Source organism: Parasteatoda tepidariorum, chromosome 2 (genome assembly GCF_982258835.1).
Source record: "Parasteatoda tepidariorum strain Cologne lab strain chromosome 2, Ptep-v5.0, whole genome shotgun sequence".
Taxonomy (NCBI): Eukaryota; Metazoa; Arthropoda; class Arachnida; order Araneae; family Theridiidae; genus Parasteatoda; species Parasteatoda tepidariorum.
Genome location: NC_141756.1, coordinates 23,101,449 through 23,120,959, shown reverse-complemented (window position 1 = coordinate 23,120,959; position 19,511 = coordinate 23,101,449). Strand labels below are relative to the sequence as shown.

At 30.1% G+C, this 19,511-nt stretch overlaps 2 protein-coding genes across 3 annotated transcripts in view; both read right to left on the bottom strand.

The window, feature by feature from the left end:
• Window positions 1-988: 988 nt before the first annotated feature.
• LOC107438389 (uncharacterized) lies at window positions 989-1,504 on the bottom strand. Its single transcript, XM_016050673.1, has one exon. It carries the CDS (start codon window positions 1,502-1,504, stop codon window positions 989-991), a length of 516 nt encoding a protein of 171 aa, XP_015906159.1.
• A 98-nt stretch (window positions 1,505-1,602) lies between these two features.
• LOC122272783 (uncharacterized) overlaps window positions 1,603-19,511 on the bottom strand; it is a 41,479-nt gene continuing 23,570 nt past the window's right edge. The window contains exons 2-3 of one of the 2 annotated variants that reach the window (XM_087156990.1): window positions 8,755-8,815; window positions 1,603-5,742 (exon numbers count right to left, since the gene is read on the bottom strand). In XM_087156990.1, the coding sequence (XP_087013116.1) occupies window positions 1,603-5,691 (4,089 nt within the window). In that variant the 5' untranslated portion in view covers window positions 5,692-5,742; window positions 8,755-8,815. The remainder of the gene's footprint in view (window positions 5,743-8,754; window positions 8,816-19,511) is intronic. The other variant, XM_087156991.1, reaches the window with a different exon arrangement.

The following is a 19,511-nucleotide window of genomic DNA, read 5'->3' as shown; positions in this document are numbered from 1 at the left end:
AAAGAATCATCATCGTAGGATTGAAGATTTTTTAAAAATACGATCTAAAATAAAGCAATGAAAAAATTGTGACTTTTTTTTGGGTCGCGACATGAACATATTTCTCAAATTTGGGTCGCGGCTTAAATAGGTTAAGAACCACTGTTTTAAAAGACGAAATAAGAAACAAAGTCCCATTTATTTTCCCCAATTACTAAAGGTGAACTTAAATTCCCTATATTTTCCTGATTCTCCCTGTGGAGTGGCAACCCTGATATTGTATTTATTTTTTATACAACCACTTAACTTTTGAGTTATTCTCCGGCGGAGAATCAGAATAAAAAAAAACCATACCAATCTTAATAGGTAATACTTTCCATAACTCTGGTAAACTATGATCTGTTAAGTGAGCTCACGTACAAAGCAAGGAGTAGAATGCGTGACGGGTAACTATGCTGATCAATGGAATAAATTTTCATATCTTAACATTAAGCACGATATTTGCTTTTAACAATATTGTTGTTGCACATGTTTTGAAAAAACCTAATATCACCTAGATATTATGTACCAAAAAAGATAAGCAACGTTAGTTTTTCCTCTTTCATTAGTAACAGATTACAGTTGAAGATTAATAATAGACTTTGTCATCGGCATCTTGTGGCATGCTAAGCAAACCCGCACACGTTAGTTAGGCTCTTTTGAGCCAAAAGTATATTTATTCTCCAAAGACTGTATTACCAAAACTAGATCGAAATTGACAAAAGATTTCTCTATTAAATTTTATTTTTGAATAAACGCTTTACTTTAGCTAATTCTTTGGATTGGTTAAAGTAAAAATTAAGCTATAATATACATTTTCAAGGGCAATTAATTATTTAAAAGAAAAAACAACATAGTTAATAATAAGCCACAATAGTTTTGATGACATAGTGACCTTTTTGATGATTATATACAGTCATAAATAAATTTCACAACTGTTTCTAATCGCAGAAAGTCTACAACTAGTCACTCACTCAATTAACTTTGACAAATATTCATTGCGATTTTCAGGTGTATATTTTGCTAAGAATTCGAAAAATTCCAGAGTTTTGTTGTGGCTTTCTTCTGCAGCTTTCATTCCTTTTTGGATATCATCTCCTCTAAGATTTTCTGAATATTGTCTCTCATTGCAAAGCTCTTCATATGTTTCAGCTCTGCATTTCATTTGCATCAAACGCCGGCGGTCAAGAATCAGCTCATAACTACCCTGGTTATTCGTACGAGCTGTTCTGCCTTTAATTTGCATCTCCTCCTTTTCGTCTAAAGAGAAGAATGTCTGAATGACGTGCACACCACCATTTTCTTCGACACTTCTGTCGTTCGACTTGTAGTCAATACCACGACCCATAGTCTTTGTAGCTAGCGTCACAGTTTGTGCAACGCCAGCCTCGTTAATACGCCACTGTAAAGTTTTTGGATCTTCGTTTCCTGTTAGCGTATACAGGCGATCGATGCTAGACTGATACTCGCTTTGGAATAACTCCATTTCTGTATCCGTTTCGAAAAAAACCAATACAGCTCGATTGAGGTGAACGTTTTTAGAAATACTTTCGAATATCTTTGTCAGCCAACTCGTGTTTGAGTTTAAAATAGATACATGCTCGAGGGGGTAAAAACAAGTTTTCGCTCTCCAAAGAAGGAGGGCATAGCAGACAGGGTTTGAATACCATAATTCTTCAAGGAGTTTTTTTCTGAGTCATTTAAATTCAACAGTGTTCCACTTACTCCCAGAATGCTTTGGTATCTTAAAGGTAGGCTTGCATATGAGATAGACCCCATTTTCAGTAGCAAATATCCAAAATTTGAATAACTATTATCATCATAGTTTTCCTTTTTGAGCCTAAAATAGTTAAATGAATTCTGATAAGATACATATACCTTTGTACGGTATTGGAAATATTTATCTTTGAAACAAATAGATCCCTGCTGGTTGATTTTAAATTGACCCTTACGATCAGCATTTTTAAAAACATATATCGCATCTATAACCATTCTTTCCAATTCCTTCTCAAATAAAACAGAGGTAGTTTTCAATAAATGTCTAAAATCAACGTAATTTTCATCTTTTAGCAACTCACTTATGAACACACTGATCTGTTCCAAAATATTATTTTTTTCCAAAACTCCATTCTGGACAATGTCCCAGATTTTAGGCTGGATTTTCAGCAGAGCTGGAACAGCTACTCCTACAATAGGAGAGAAAACAGTTCCGTAAAAATCCTCTGAGAAAAAAACATCCACCTCATCAATTAAAAGAACTCTTTCAAATTTCTGGATAGTACTAACAACCGGTGTTGTAAGATTGTTTAAAACCAAATCTTGAATAACGGATGCTAAAGATACCACTACCCCATCAACTTTACGCAATAAAGTTTCTTTAGCCATATACTCAAACGTATTGTAGCTTACCTTGTTTCCTACATTGAACCTATGAAAAGTTTCGAAAAATGATTTGAACCTAGTTTTATCACGCTGTGCTAAATAATCGCTATAACAAACTATACAAGCTTCACTACCTGTTAATGCAACTAAAGCTGAAATAAGAGCTAAAATGAGGGATTTTCCTTGACCCGTTAAGACTTGAGCAAAATGTTTAGGAACTCCAACAGAGTCTTTATCAACTCTCAAAAGCCTAAATATGCACAGAATTTGAACGCAGTGTGGCTCAATTTTCTTTTTAATACCGGACACATCCTCAGACTCTTGCAAAGACCAAACTGCAGCTAAATTAGCCAACAAAACTGGTAATGAATTTAGTTTAAAATTCGATGACCACTGATGTAAAGGCAATTTTTTTACCTTTTTTAGTTGATCTTCCATGTCATTCAAAATTTCTGAAATTTCGAAGTTTTCCAAAGAAAGGAGCTTCTTAGAATATCGGTCATAGCAATCTTCTAATATGGTTTTATCCATCATGGTTTCAAACCCACTTTTTTTAGCTTTACTCACTTCCTGTTCGCAGAGATTTAAAGCAACCTGAATACCAATTTGATTTTGCTTTCTGACATAGACGTAAAAGTTTTCAACATTATCTAAACGTCTCTTGAAATCCCAGTAGGTATGGCTGTTCTGTACAACACAGTAAAAAGGTAACGTGCAATCTCTCAAGAAATGTTCCAAGTCCCTATAGTCAACTTGGTCTTCAAAATGAGTAAAGGAGTGTCCCACTGCAAGGAGTAAATCACCTGCTGATTTTACACTATCTTCATCACTCCAGCCAACTTTGTCTAGGGACATTCTTACAACATCCAACAACTTTTTTACTGCCTCGAGCAAAAAATGCTTCGGGATTGGTTTTTCATTCTGCATAAAAATTTCCACAAAATCTTCTGGTTCTATTACACGATAAGAGGTTACATCGTTCTTTGAAACCTCCTCAACAGCTCCTTCTAACTCAGGGAAATAGGAGAATTTAGACATAAACCATTGAAAATTGATGCCTTGCAGATGCTTCAAAAACTCGTTGTATAATCTTAAAAATTTAATTCTCACAGATACATCGATTTCCTTAAAAAATGCGTTTTGAACTATTTCCAATAACTTCTTCATGACCGATTCAACATCAGACTTAAATATGCTACATGGTATGGGAAGCTTTCCAACTATTGAATCTCTATGATCCCAATACTCATTATAAATCATTAATAGAGTAGCAAAATGATCAGATAAGGTATCTCTATCTTCAGCGATAAGTATACTGCTTATAACATCAATTTGTTTGTTTAAAATACTATGATCAATGCTAGTTAAAACCGAATAAATCGTACTGATATAGGGAGATATGCGGCTAACGAACTGTATGATGTTATGAGTAGCAACACGACAAGTTTCATGTCGTTCTTCTCTAACGTCTTGTATGAACTTTACAAACCCATTAAGTACTGGTAATGACAATTCTTTAAATCGGACAGCAGAATTGTCACACAAAATCGGTTCAAGACTAGAATCAACTATGTATAACCAAATAAGGCGTTCCAGAGACAGATTCTTAACTGTTTCCCAAAGAGATACATCTTCGTCTCCTTTCAGCAACTTAAATGTATAATTGAAATTATTTTGATAAAAATAAATTCCTGGTTCAAAAAATTTAATAAGTTTACACATTAGAAGATATTGTTGTTCGAGAGATTTGTTTAAAGGATCGTTAGTAGACCACGTTATAAATTCAACTGTCACAAGATCTCCATCATTAAAGGAAATCAATGTTTCGACTTCATTTGCGTTCTTGGAACGTATGTCAGAGACTGTATCATACAAACTTTTTAACAGGAAGAAATAAATAGGGTGTGTAATGGATCCCAATTGTTTCAGAGACTTGTTCTGATTTTCTACCTCAATTCGTTTAAAAAATTTGCTCCACAAGTTTTTAACAAAATCTGTGGGATGTCTCTCATTTGGATACTGTTCATTCATGAACTCCAACAAATCAGCAAACAGTTTAATGTCTTTTTTGCTGATAAATAGAATTTTTTTGTCAAGTAAATTGTTTACATTCACAACAAGGCAAACAAGTTTGAAGCTTTTGTTTGGGCATTCATTGATTAAATTCTTACGGTGAATATCGATTCCCTCCATACAAATATTTCTTATTCTTCCGAATAAATCCAGCATATCAGTCTTCGCACTAAATTTGGGGAAATTATGATTTCGAGTTGAAAGTTTAGATTCTATATGTCTCAAATGCTCTGCATTATCTTTGACTTCGTTTGATATGCTTTCAATTTGGATAATTTCTTTCAACAATATTAAAGGCTGATCCAAGGACAAATTATGAGACCTTACTATTTTCAGAAGTTGTATAAAATCTTCCTTGCAACTAAAATCATCTGAGATATTCTTAGCTCTTTCTTTTAAAGTTAACACGAAATTGTCATAAGCTTCATTTCTTTTAAATAATAATCCATCTTCATATATCTTAGTAATCGTAATCAGTTCAAACAGTTTCTTTTTATTTCGATGGAACGGAAGAGAGTAATTAAGTTCCTCTTTATCTGAGATCTCTATTCTAGCTACAAATGGGTCACAATTCTTTGAATCAACGCAATTCACAACCAAAAAACTTTCTACACCAACAGTTCCAAAAGATAACTGACAGCAAACATCAGAAAAATTAAGAACAACACTTCCAGAATAATGCAGTTTACCAAGCTTTTTTTCTATTGTAACATACTGACTTCTATTGTGACTAAATAATTCTTGACAATCAAAATCTTTGGATTCATTTTGGAAAGCGTTATTTTTCGTTTTATTAAAAATATTCCAACTGGAATTCCCGGAGCTATCACCAGATGTTCGAACTTGATGTGATTGGTATTTGCGATTTTCGTCCTCACTTAATTTCTGGTGTATTGTTTTCGTATTTAAGACCTGATCTTCACTTAAATTATTAAAATCCTTCGAATGTATATTCGCATCGATTGATGTCTTTTCCGAAGTTAGGGACAAATTTTCCTGATCATACTGATTGCTATCAAGCTCTTTATCAATATTGAAGTACTCGTTTGAAGATATATTTTCACTGCTTTGTTGCTTTACAGCGTACTTTTCAAACTGTTTTCTTAGCACATCGAATACAGATCTAACAGTCGGAAAAGATTGAAGCAACATGTTGGATTGGACAGTTGGATTGGGCACTTTCCGCTGATCTGCATCATTTGATCTTTCTTCGTCCATTGAATAAAAGCTTTTCTAATTTACTTATCGAGTAAAACGATTTTCTATTCCCTAGAAAAAAATATTAAACAGTTATATATATCAAGCATTTATTAAATTAAACATTACATACGTAATTATACATACGAAATTTGAACAGGTTAACAAAATAAAATGAAGAATGAAAAAAACCTTTTAAATAGAAATTTTAAAAAAATGAATAAAAATTGTTGTTAGAGATTCTATACAATTTAATTACACTTTAAAAAATTAGTTGTCAATTATAAGATATATAACTCGTCCTACATTTAGTTTCATTTTATTTTATTTTACTTACTGTACCTTTTAGTAGATAGAAATTAATATGAACTAAGTTATTACCAGATTGAAAACCATACGCTTAAAGAAAAAATACAAAAATGAGCAGACGTAACAAAAAAAAAAAAAAAAAACGAAATAAAAAAAAACGTTAAGTTGCCAATGAAAGAATAAAAAAAAAAAACTCAGGAAAACAGAGAAAGAAAGATGAAAAACATATAGAGGAAGAAAAAAAATAGAAGCCGAGAGATATATCAGGGTAAAATAAATGCATTTCTCTGCGTTATGGAGAACTGGGGAGGAGCTATGTCGTTGACAAGGGAATCATCAGTATTCAAATGAATAAAATAGGATTTCAGGGTATCAAAATTACAATATCATTATTCATTCCCATCATTTAAACATTCCTTCTAGCCTCTTCATAACGCGAGGAAAAGCATTTTACTGGGTGTTGTCTCTCAGACACAACTTTTTTTTCTTTCTATCTCTCTCGGCTTCAGTGGTATTTCTAGTTTTTGTTTTAACTTCTATTTTTTTTTTCATTTTTCGTTGGCAACTTTATACTTTTATTTCCAAATTATTTTTGTTCTGTTACGTCTGTCAGTCAAGTCAAGGAAATGGGCGCCTATCATTGATGCGCTTGAAACATGTCGACTGTTATTTCATTTTTGTTATTGTTTTTAAAACGTATGAATTTTTCAATCAAAAAATATTTCAGCGCTTGTTTTTTATCATTATTTAATTAAGAACAATGTTTGTTCAATCTTTCACTGGCGACACACATAGTCACCATTATTATACATAGTTCTTACTTTATTACGCTGATACATATTGTAATACATATTCTATTATTTTAATACATTTTTCGTTGTAATAACATTTTGACAATATTATTAGAGATTTCCTAAGATAACTGTACAGGTGGAGATATTAAAGGGTTTCAATTCCTGAAATTAACTTAACAGTATGTGTCAATAAGAACTTTTTTTCAAAAATATTGAATTATATATTCAATAGGCTGTTATCATCTTAGTTGTCGTTAAGAAATGTATTATAATATTCTAATTTGAAGTCTACTGCAATATATTCAGTAGAACAGCGGTTCCCAATTTTTTACTGCTACGGAATCCTAAATAACCAACCTTCCATTAGTGGAACCCCGATTTTATAAATAAATTTTAGTAAGGTAATTGCAAACGTTATAACCTATTAAAAGACTATTAAGAGGTGTGAAGATTTAATTGTTTTATTATTAATAATCTTAATCTTAAAGTATGCTCATGTCCAACAGTAGAATTCGCAGTCCTTGTGTAGTTAATCTAGTTAGGAATTTGGCTTTGGAACCTATACATAAGCTTGGTACATATACATATGTTTGGTGGAAAATGGTTATAAGGAAAACTCATTTCTTTACCAAAGAATTTAGATATTTTGATTTTAATACTAATGCAATGTTTATAAATGCTTCTTTTTATCATTTGTCCAACATATTGTTATTAGAAATATTATATTTTCCTTTAAAAAATGCCATTTCTATTTCATTGAAATAATTTCGTAAAAACAACCGAAAAATTAAATTATGAATAATAGGTTGGATTTTAATACAAGCGTTCAAACGCCCAAATGACGTTTTCATAGTTTTTTCGGAAGTTTTTGCAACTTATTTTCGTTTATTATATATTGATACATTTAATACACAAGTATTGAATCGCATATTTAAATGATCAATTTTGACGTGCCTTATTATTTGTGCCGATCAAATCATAACATTGAATCGTTTTCTCGGCATTTCCACATTGTTTTTTTTTGAAAATTCTAATATTTTCAATAAGATATAATTAAGACACATGAATCTGTAACACGCTTTTAAATTATCTCTGTTTGATGCGTTTTGTTTGTGCCAATTTTATCCTGATACGCTTTCCCACGTGATTTTTAAATGCCAGAATTTCTACAATATTTATTACGACACAGAAGTTTCGAATTGTGCATTTGAATAAATCATTTTCTGACACGCTTTTTTTCAGCTGATTTCATAGCAAATTTAAGTGATTTTTTAATAATTTTTCTTTGGCAGTTTTTGCTGAACTTTCCTACGCGATTTTGAAAATCCAGATATTTTAACTACAATATAACACGTGTTAGTTTCTGATCACCCATTTAAATAAATATTTCACTCGTGTCGATTTCACCACAAATACAAGTTATAATGGTTTTGTTTTCAATTTAAATCCTTTTAAACTAAATTCATTTTCTTTCATTAAAATATTTAATTTATTACTAAGTTGACTGATCAAAAGGATTAAATACATAGAAACCAATGTTAAAATAAAAACTAACATAAATGTCGTCAATATGTCTAAATACGCTAGTGGCTCATCGTTGGTCAACGTACTGTCCAAGTAGCCTCTTTACTCAAATAGGTTGCGCATCCCTGTAAGCAACGGATGGGGCAATTTGATAGCTATATTTGAGTTATAAAGAGAAAGCACACGTGAACTGTTCAAATCATAAGATGGTCTATTCACAAATTCTCCATTTTCTCAAGGCTTGGCTATCAAAAACATAATTTCTTAAGTGAACATAAAATCATGAAGAATCAAAACATCAATCAAGAATCAAAACGTCAATGAAGAAACGAACAATCGTGAAGACATCAAATATATAATTACATAATTTCATAAGAATTGGGTCAACTTTTGAACGCCTGTTCTAAAATGAAATTCTTAAGTGAGTAAAACTATGATAAAAATTTACATAATTTACCTGTAAAAGTATATGCTTCAACTTGAAAAAGAGGGTTACGAAATGAATACACGATCACCAACTAAAATAACGAAATAAAAACTTTAAAATAACAAAATGGTATTTTTCTGTAAAAATAACAAAATGGTATTTTTCTGTAAGTTCATTGCTTACATAGAAAAACAAAATGAACTGAAAGTTAAGCAGACATGTAAGATAGCACTGTTATCCAGTAAATACATTTCTATATTTTTCTCTTAACGAACTTTTTAAAGGCCTCATAGAGGGCTGGTAAAAAAAAATCAGACAAATAATTTATTTGTAGGTCTAATAATGGGCTATAGAAAAAATCAAGACATTACCCGAGTACATTTAAAACTGGAAAACGAAACAAAATAAAAAGGTATTTTCCGTATTTCTGTATAATAACTGAATTTTTTTTAAGAAAGTAAAATAAAACAAACTCTTTTTAATTTAAAAATTACTTGGTTTAGAACAGAACGTTTAAACAGTTTTTCAAAATAATTTTGTGAATTTTACACTGAACTACTCAAAATAGTTTGAAGGTCGATATATATTTTATTTTATAACAGTCGTTGAACAGCACACCCATTTCTGGGTTTACGACTACCAATATTCAACTCCGTATCCTTGTAATTATGATCCCAATTCAGAAGACAAGGGAGCTCCTGAATCAGTACCCCAGAGGTATGATTTGATATGGGAACATGGAGAACTTTGTGAGCCGACAGATTTAACATATATCAGTCACAATTTACTACATGGTCCTCGGTGGGCGGGGATAGAACTCGTGATCTGTTCGACATGGGCCCAGTGCCCTACCAACCATTTACTGCTTTTATTCCATTAACATCATTTTTACGTAATATTCCTTATAATTTTTGTAAAAGCATAAAAAAAAGGATTAAAATTTCACTTTGTTCTTTATTTGTATGCATTCTGAAAATTGCGAAGAATTATGATTTTTAAAATGTCATTTCGAAAAAGGCTGTAATTTACTACAAACATTGAAGTAGGGGTGGTTAACCTGCGGTCCGTTAACCCATGATGTGCGACCCGCGTCCTCAATCTGAAGAAGAAAAAAAAATCGGAAATTTGAAATTTACGTATTAAGTTTTTGACGCACCCAATCTCAATCAACGTAGTTCTTTGATCGCTTTTTTTTTCGATGGTTAACACCACGAATTTAAGCATATAGTTTTGAAAATCCCAATATTTTTAATATATCATTACTACGATATTCGAATTTTAGTTACCACTTTTGACGCTCTTCGCATGACTCGAATTCATTGTAAATCTAATGACTTCGGTAGATTGCTACCCATTTTCACGTAGTTTTTAAAAACGCGATTTTGAAAGTTATAAAACGCTTTATTTGTGCTAACATAATGGAAAATCTAAATGACTTTTGATCCTTTTTTCGGCAGTTATTGCTACGCATTTCCGTATGGTTTTTAAAATCTCGACATTTTAGCCCGATATTATTACGAATCGTGAGTAAATAATAGCTCATTTAGATAACCATTTTATGACATGGTTTATTTGTAGCGATTTTATCGCAAATCAAATTATTTTTCAATCGTTATTTTGGCAATTATTCAAATCGTTACACATTTTTACAAGGTTTCGAAAGTCACGATATTTTTTAAACGCTATTGCGACATTTTAATTTCAAATCCCGCATTTATATTTCATAAAATTTTGATGCGCTTTATTTACGCCAATTTCGTAGTAAATATAAAGGGATTTTAGTATTTTTTTAGGTAGTTATTACTACGCTTTTACCAGTGTTTAAAAAAAAAATTCTGATATTTTTATTTTCATTTTATGATTTGACAGCACACGAGATTTGAATCGCGCTTTAAAATAATTGTTTTTACGTGCTCTGTGCCAATTTTAACAAATATAAGAGGTTTTAACTCGCGAAATTCGATTGCGTTTTAAAGTTTTTTATAACGTTTCTTAAGAAAATCGACATCATTCCTAGAGAAAATAGAAAAAAACAAGATGTGTACAGTCCGCAAAAAAAAAAAAGATATCACCCTGAATAACTTTCGTTCTAATGATCGGATTTTCACGAACTAAGTGCCAATCTTAATGGTTCCAGAGGGTGACCTCAAATATGCTAATTAATTAGTGCTAACTATTAATTAAGTTACGAAATCAGACACAAAAACGTACTTTCTCTGAATAAACATATAATTTTTTTTGCATACTTGGATTCCTTATTTTCAAAATATAGGGGGTAGCCGCAATCTGGGAAATGTGGAACCCATAGTTTGGTCAGTAGAGCGATTCAAAGTTTTGACCCCTTAATGTTAATTTCGTTTTTTGCGTTTTCAGTCATATTTTAAAAACTAATGAAGCAATTCAAAAAAAAATTGCACCACTCATAAAACTCATTTACCCAAAGATAATTTCATGAAAAAAATAATTTTTAATAATTATTTATTATTTTTTATTAAATTAAAGTGAGGATGAAAAAATTTTGAATTATAAGGTAGGGATTTTTTTATACCATTTTAATCTACATATTTTTCAATTGAAAAATCTAAAGTTTCTATTGTTTTTATTCATTAGAAAATGAGAAAATTAAAATTAATTATTTAAGAAAAAATAATTTGGCGACAATGAAGAAATGATTTAATGGGGCGATTAATATTAAAATGTGATAAACTTACGAGGAACTTGACATAGCGCGAGTGGCGTAAAATTTCATTCATATTTTTTTCGCTAATAATCGTTCGCTAATCTTTTTATTTTTATTTCTTTAAAACTATAAAATACGATATTTCTTTTTTAGTCGTCTAAAATTCTATTTGAAATTTAGTAAAGAAATTTGAATAAAACATTTTAATCAACGAATGTCGAGTTTTATAAAAGCATGCTTGTGATAGTATATGATTATACACCAGATTTTGCTTATTTAATGTGATTATTTTTTATTTTTTAATTTTTTTTCTCAATAACTGATACAATTTCTATAATATACATACGTATGAATAGATTTGGAATAAAATATTTATCAATTTCTTGAACATATTTTTTATAAATATTAATAAAAATACATAGTCAACATTTTTAAGCATCTCTCACACCATTGCAAATTTCTCAACATCTTATATATCGTCTTAATCTTAAAAGTAATTTTTTAATCACCTGTCCGGAAGAGTTTCGCAGAACTATTTTACCAACTATTTAATTAAATTTTAACATTTTTAAAAATCTTATTCTTTACCCTACTACGTTTATTATTTCATCATTAATATACTAATAAATTTTTTTTAGTACTTTAATTTAGGTTTTCTTTAAAGTAAAGTTCCTTTTTAAATTATAGTCAAGTTTTTTTTAAAAGAATTATTGCCTGCTAGCTAATAAAACCTTGTTGAGAAATTAAACACTTTCCGCTGTTTAATAATATTAAATGCAAAACAGCTGATTATTTACTAAGCATACTATTTTTTTCGAAAAAAGAGTATAAATTATTGATTGTCTTTTTTTGTTTTGTTTCTTGTGACTTCAACATAGATTGTCTAAAATAGTAATGTTTTAGAAGTCACTACAAAGAGTATAAAGATACTGAACATAAAAAGCTTTCGAATACGTAGCCAAAATTTTTAAGCGTCTTAAAATATCTCAGCATCTTAAATGTCGTCCTAACATCTTAGTTGTGAAATTTAATTATCTGACCACGTGTGATTCACTTATTATTTCATTATATCTTTTACTCTTTCTTTATGATTCGATGAAGATTTTTTTCCGGATAATATACTAAACTATTTTGTTTAATTTTTTACTTTAGCACGATTCCCAAGATATTATTGTAGTATAAAGTGTCATCAGGAAAAATGCCTTATTTTGTTAAGAAGGAAATAATCCTCATAGAACAATCCCTGACTTCTGTAAGCTACTTGAATATAGTTGCAGACCAGGTTCACCCATTCATGGCAACAGTTTTTCCTGCGGGGGATGGTGTTTACCAACAGGATAATGCACCATGTCATAAGGGTCGAATTGTCATGGATTGATTCGAGGAACATTCCAGTGACTTTCAAGTCATATCTTGGCCCCCAAATTCACCTGACCTTAATCCAATAGAGCATTTGTGGTCCTACTTGGAAAACCAAATTCATACTGCCACGCTACCCCCTCGCAATGTGAGGGAATTGCAGGACCAGTTGGTGAGCGCTTAGTACCAGATACCTCAGACTCTATCAGCACCTTGAGAAATCAATGCCACGTTGGGTGCTAGCAGTTTTGAGGGCTAAAGGTCGTCCTACGTGTTATTAGCAGGGGGGCTATAATGTAATGTCTCTTCGGTGTATATTTCACACATTTCCTAGGCATTCTATAGAATGCCAAATGAGAAACCGGTAAAGTATAAAATGCATTCGTCAAAATGTCATTCAAAAATGACAATTAGGTTATTTTCTTTTCTTTTCTATATGGAAATTTTATTTCCCTTAATAAGACAGGCATAAATTATGTCTTGCACAACTTTTTATTTCTCTTTACACATTTTGAATAAATGTTTTTTAATAGAACTCTCTTTTTTCTTTGTTCAGAATGACATCTTTATTTATGAGAAATGCATGTTACTGTGAATGACAGAAATCTGGAGAATGTCGACTTTCACCGGTGAATGTCAACAATCACACAGTCGCTTTGGTGATTGTCTGAAATATTTTTTACATCCGATTTGATATTAATTTATTCGCAGATATAATTACATTTATTCAATATTTTAACACTCACTGACGATAGATTAGAAGAAACATCAGTGTAGGGTAAACCGGGCAAATGCATACCGGGCAATGGCACTTGACCTTAAAAAAAACTTCAGTGTAGGGTATACCGGGCAAATGTATTACCGGGTTGTGGCACTTAACTGGACCTAGTATATATTTCGGACATTTACCAAAGGTCTAGTCATACTAGTTCTAGTTAATTGCCATTGCCCGGTATACATTTGCCTGGTATACCAGACACTGATGTTTTTTTAAGGTCAAGTGTCACTGCCTGGTATACACTTGCCCGGTATACCAGACACTGATGCTTTTTTAAGGACAAGTGCCACTGCCCGATATACCCTACACTGAAGTTTTTTTAAGGTCAAGTGCCACTGCCCGGTATACCCTACACTGAAGTTTTTTTAAGGTCAAGTGCCACTGCCCGGTATATCCTACACCGATGTTTTTTTCAAGGTTCAGTGCCATTGCCCGATATATATTAGCCTGATACTCCAAACACTGATGTTTCTTCTAATCTATCGTCAGTAAGTATTAAAATATCGAATAAATGTAATTATATCCACGAATAAATTAATATCAAATCGGATGTAATAAATATTTCGGACATTCACCAAAGCGACTATGTGATTGTCAACATTCACCGGTGAAAGTCAACAACCACCGATTTCGGTCATTCACAGTAACATGCACATCATTAATATAACATAATGACCTCATCAGTATGTTTTTTTTCACATTTTGCCTAAATAACATTTGTCATTCTATAGAATGCCTAGGGAAAGTATGTAATACCTCTCACACTTCATACTTTGCTGAAAACATCCGGCATTGTATAGAATGCCTACGCATTCTATTCAATACCTGCGTTTCATACTTTGTCCGGTAACATATATAAGAAAACAAAAATAATCTTAGTAGCAGTATTTGGAGGTAAATGTAGCTGCAATCGTATCTGAAGAATATTCTCTGCGACATTTTATGGTGAATTTGCGAATGTAAGTTTCAGAATGTATCGAAAGATGAGGATGATATTTGCTAATCATCTTTATCCAAAGAAAGCCTTGTAACCTAAATATCTAGCAGAATGAAGCGATTTTTTAAACAATGAATCTTACAATATGCAACATATTATTTCAGTATCTTATTCTTAAACATAACATATTTCAATGTTTTTAAAATACCACTAAACATTCAGCAATTCCTTCAGTTATATTAAAAAGAAATAACGTGAAAACCTTGTGAATGCGCATTAGAATTACTATACAATATACATTTTATTTTTCAAGCATCTTTTTTTTCTTCAAACTTTCTTGCCTAGAGCACTCGATAAAAGCTGTAAAAATGATTATCCCTAAAATTTTGTATATAGCCATAATAAATTATGTTAATTTGATTTTAATATGAAATCCTCGAATAAGTATAACAAAAACAATATAATCTAAATAATATCAGATAAAAAGTTCATGTATTTAAATTCTAAAAACTTAGAAAATTATAAATAATTTATAAATCGTTTCAAATTTTCTTTTCAAAGGAGATTAAAATAAAAAAAATTTTGCTTTTTGGGCAGAAATTAGCTTTAAAAATTGTCTATATCCTAGAAACTTAGAGATATTTTCTATTAACTTTATATTAACTTTGAGATATTTCTATTAAACCTCTCCGAGAAATCACAGAGCATTATTTAAATTTTTTTTTTACAGTCAGAAATTGGTTGCTTAGCAACCTAGTGAAATTAAGTCTTCTTCTTTTGAATTAGTCAATGGGTTACCTTAAAATATTAATTTGCGCTGGCGACTTTTTTTGGCGGTTTTCCGGACTATCGCCAAATATATAAACCTTTATTGCAGGGTTTGAAAAAACCCGGGGATTTTTGAAAAAACCCAACCCACCTGGGTTTTATTGAAAAAACCCGGGGAAAATTGGGTTTTATTTGAAAAAACCCGGGGAAAATTGGGTTTTTTCATTTAGTGCTCATAAATTTTACTGTGAAAATATTTTTATTTATTAAATAGACTTGTATAAGTAAACACTAAAATTTCATCTGACTTTTACCTGTAATAAAATTAAACTGGAATAAATATTTAATGGTCTTCCATGTTTTTATAATACGATTAACAGAAAGTGAAATTAAAATTACGTATAATTATAAAGAGTATCAGTTATTTGCCCCTTTTTTTTCAAATATTTAGATAAATATATGCATTTTTAGATACATTTTAACTTTATAGTTTCAAAAGACAAATTAATCTTAAAATTATAAAAAAAAGCATATATAAAAAGTTATAGCTTATTTTTTTAAAATCAGAAAATAAAACTTTAAATTTGTTTATTGTTGTTTAATGTATCACTTAATAGAAATTTTTTTTTGTTTGCTTTCATTATTTTAAACATGATTAAAAGAAACAAAATAAATTGTATTCAAATGAAATCTTAAAAATAATATTTAAAAAATCTTAAAAGTAATATTTTAATTTTTAACTGTTTTTTAATTGTGATAAACTTTCTCCAAATAGTTAAAAATTGTTAGCAGATGTTAAGAGTTAACTTTAAAAAAAAAGGTCCAATTTTTTCCTTTATTATTATTATCATACAACAGATTCAAAGGGTCTACATTTCTCTCTTAGATGGTGATACACTTTTACGAGTTTTGTAGCTTTATCTATTCCTAATCTTTTTCGAAGTTTACTCTGCACCAAACCGAAACTTGAAAAGTGTCTTTCGATAGAGACAGAGGATGCTGGTGCTGAGTTCAGATAAAAAAGAATTGACAGAAATTTTGTGGAAGCTAGGAATTTTATTTATTTATTTAATTTTTTTTTTTTGCCATAATTTTCCACTATTTTTTGCACTCAAGCATCATTGATTTTGGAAAGTATTCAGGATCGGAAATTTTGAATGCCATAACACGTGGCAGAAATTCTGGATGATGCTTAGAAAGACAGTTTTCTGCTAATTGGTCTTGTTCATCATTTAAAAATTGTCCCCTTGTTTCTAGATCCAGGACGCATATGCTAATAAATGATGTGGCTGAACAGCCTGATTGAATCTTTTTACAAAATGTTTATGGGGTTCTAATTCACCACACGATAGTAAGTTAATTCATATTTCAACAGCTTCTGAAATTGAAATGTTTTCTGATTGAAGCTTTTTTAAAGCTTAAGAAAAAATTGATATCTGTTTTTCCCAATTGATAGTTTATTGGTAAAGCCCAACATTATTTAATATTTTTGACATATTATTATTAGATTCATTTTGATGTTCAAGAACAATCTCTTCATATTTATGGTAATTATTGGCAAAAGTTTTTACGTGCTCATAATATGAATTCCACCTAGTGTCATTGGGTCATCAAGCAGTTTTTTTCATTTCCCCATCCATGTGCTTGATGCACATTTCTAAAATATTTGTTAGCTTCAACGATGTGTCCAATGATAGTATTAGGAGCTACTTCTTTTTGAATCAAATTTTAAAAAAAAACAATTTAAAAAAACACCAAGTTGGTTTTTTCAAAGTGGGCCCACTTGGGGAACCCTGGTTATATGTATTTTATATTAAGTTTAAATAACGCATTATCTCTACCTATTTGAATCTTCTTTATTGTTAAGTGCATTATGTTTCATAATTTTTTAAATTAGGAATTATAAAATATAAATGCAGTAATATAAAAGGAACAAGTTTATTAATCTTTTTGTTTTCACACACATTTATTTACTATATTTATTAAACATATGGATATTACCTATTACAAAATTATAATCTGTAAATATTTATAATCAGTAAAAACTAAAATTTCATCTGACTTGAGTTAAATAAAAAACTGAAATAAATATTTAATGGTCTTACATGTTCTTATAATAAGGTTAATAGAAAGTGAAATTAAAACTACGAATAATTATAAAGTGTATCAGTTACTTGTCCCATTTGTTTTCAAATAATTAACCCTAGGAAAATGATTTCATTTTTAGATAAATAATTTTAAAAAGTTCTCTTATAAAAAGTTTTAGCTTTTTTTTTTAAAGCCAGAAAACAAAACTGTTTAAATTTGTTAATGTATCACTTGGTAAAAAAAGAAAAAAAATTTTCTTTTCAATTTTTTAAACATATGAATTAATAATAATAACCTGTTTATTAATATATAAAGCATGCAACTATATTTGAAAAATTGATCTTTTCAGAGTATATTATTTAAATTTTTATTTGATTTAATATCATTAAAATATTACTTTTTGAAAAAACCCACTTGAAGTTTGCAATAGTAGATACCTACTATAAAATTACATGAAGATTCCAGTTTCTTTTACTTTACTAATATTAAAAACTTATTCATATAAATCTTGACAAATTTATGCTGCACTATAAATTACATAAAAGTAAATGCAAAACAATAAGTTTTAGTAAAAAAAAAATTTTTTTTGTTGAAAAAGCCCACTTATCGTTCCAAGTGGGTTTTTTCAAGGTGGGCCCGCCCAATAAAACCCGGGCGGGTTTTTTCAAAGTGGGCCCACTTGGCGAACCCTGCTTTATTGTGACCCAATTTAAGACCCAATTTTTTCAAAATTTTGTCTACCCCCCCTAATTTAAGTGTCTGGATTCCAAATTTGTAAAAAGAAATACATGTTTATTCAGAGAAAGTACGTTTTTGTGTCTGATTTCGTAACTTAATTAATAGTTAGCACTAATTAATTAGCATATTTGAGGTCACCCCCCGGAACCATTAAGATTGACACTTAGTTCGTGAAAATCCGATCATTAGAACGAAAGTTATTCAGGGTGATATCTTTTTTTTTTGCGGACTGTACATTTATATTAAATGCGGTTCCTTTTGCAAAAAAAAAAAAAAAAAAAAAAAAAAATCAAAACACTGGCATAGTTCTTTAGTTCCATGAACACGTGCAAGTTTAACAACACACATCCAACCTATTCTTTTTGTTGTCACATAATTTAAAAATCACACCTCGCGATTCGTATTTATGCGTTTTAAAAATCATACGTTTTAATTCTTCTAGTAATTTAAAAATCACACATCGTAATCCGTATTTACGCGATCTGGAGATTGCGCATTTCGTTTTATCATTAACGAGATTTAAAAATAATCCATCGCGATTCGTGCTCTGGTATTTAATATATTATACGCTGTTACTCCTTTCGCAATTTGTTGTGAGTAGTCTTTTCGCAATTTAAAAATCATACACCGCGATTCATATTCACGCTTTTTAAAAACCATATATCGCGATTCATATTCACGCATTTTAAAAATCAAGCGTTTTGAGTAGTCTTTTAGCCACTTAAAAGCCACACATCTCGACTCTTATTCAAGCAATTAAAAAATAACACACTGCTATTTGTATTCACGCGATTTAAAAACCAGGAAAGGAAGAACACCATCTGGGACAAATTCCAAAACTGATTATTGTTATTTGCCCTAAGTTTAATACTACCCACAACAGCTTCTGTCGTAAGACTGTTCTCTAGAATGTATTTGGCCTGTTCAAAATTACAAAGTAATCTTTAAACAAAATCATTAATTTTTTATTTTATGGCTTGAAAAAGCTATCACATAATCAAGTGAATAAAACTATCATAATGTTTAAAAAGTTTGCAAATTACAGGATAACCATTAAGAAATTTTTTAAACCATTTTCTACCTACTTGGACCATTTTATATCATTTATGGTTATATGCTGGGAAATGATTTGTATATCATTAAATTTTAAGTGTATAAGAAATGTAATCAAGATAAGTTTCGTAAAGTAATTTTAATTTTATTAATTGTTAATATACATGCGTATTAATTGTAAATAGTAAGTGTCATGTTAAAAAAATATTCGTCATAAAAAGTTATGAATAAATATCTTAATAGTTTTTTATTATTAAGGAATATAGTTCCTTCAAAATTAATATGTTTTCTTTTTCTTCCCTCTCTCAGCCCCTGCCTCTTGAAATTAATTAAAAATAAATTTTCTGAAGTTAAAGTATATTCCCTAATATATGGTAAATCTTATT

Bases quoted from the DNA above. Each gene is read 5' to 3' on its own strand.
- LOC107438389 (XM_016050673.1), bottom strand. From the start codon at position 1,504: ATGGAGTTATTCCAAAGCGAGTATCAGTCTAGCATCGATCGCCTGTAT.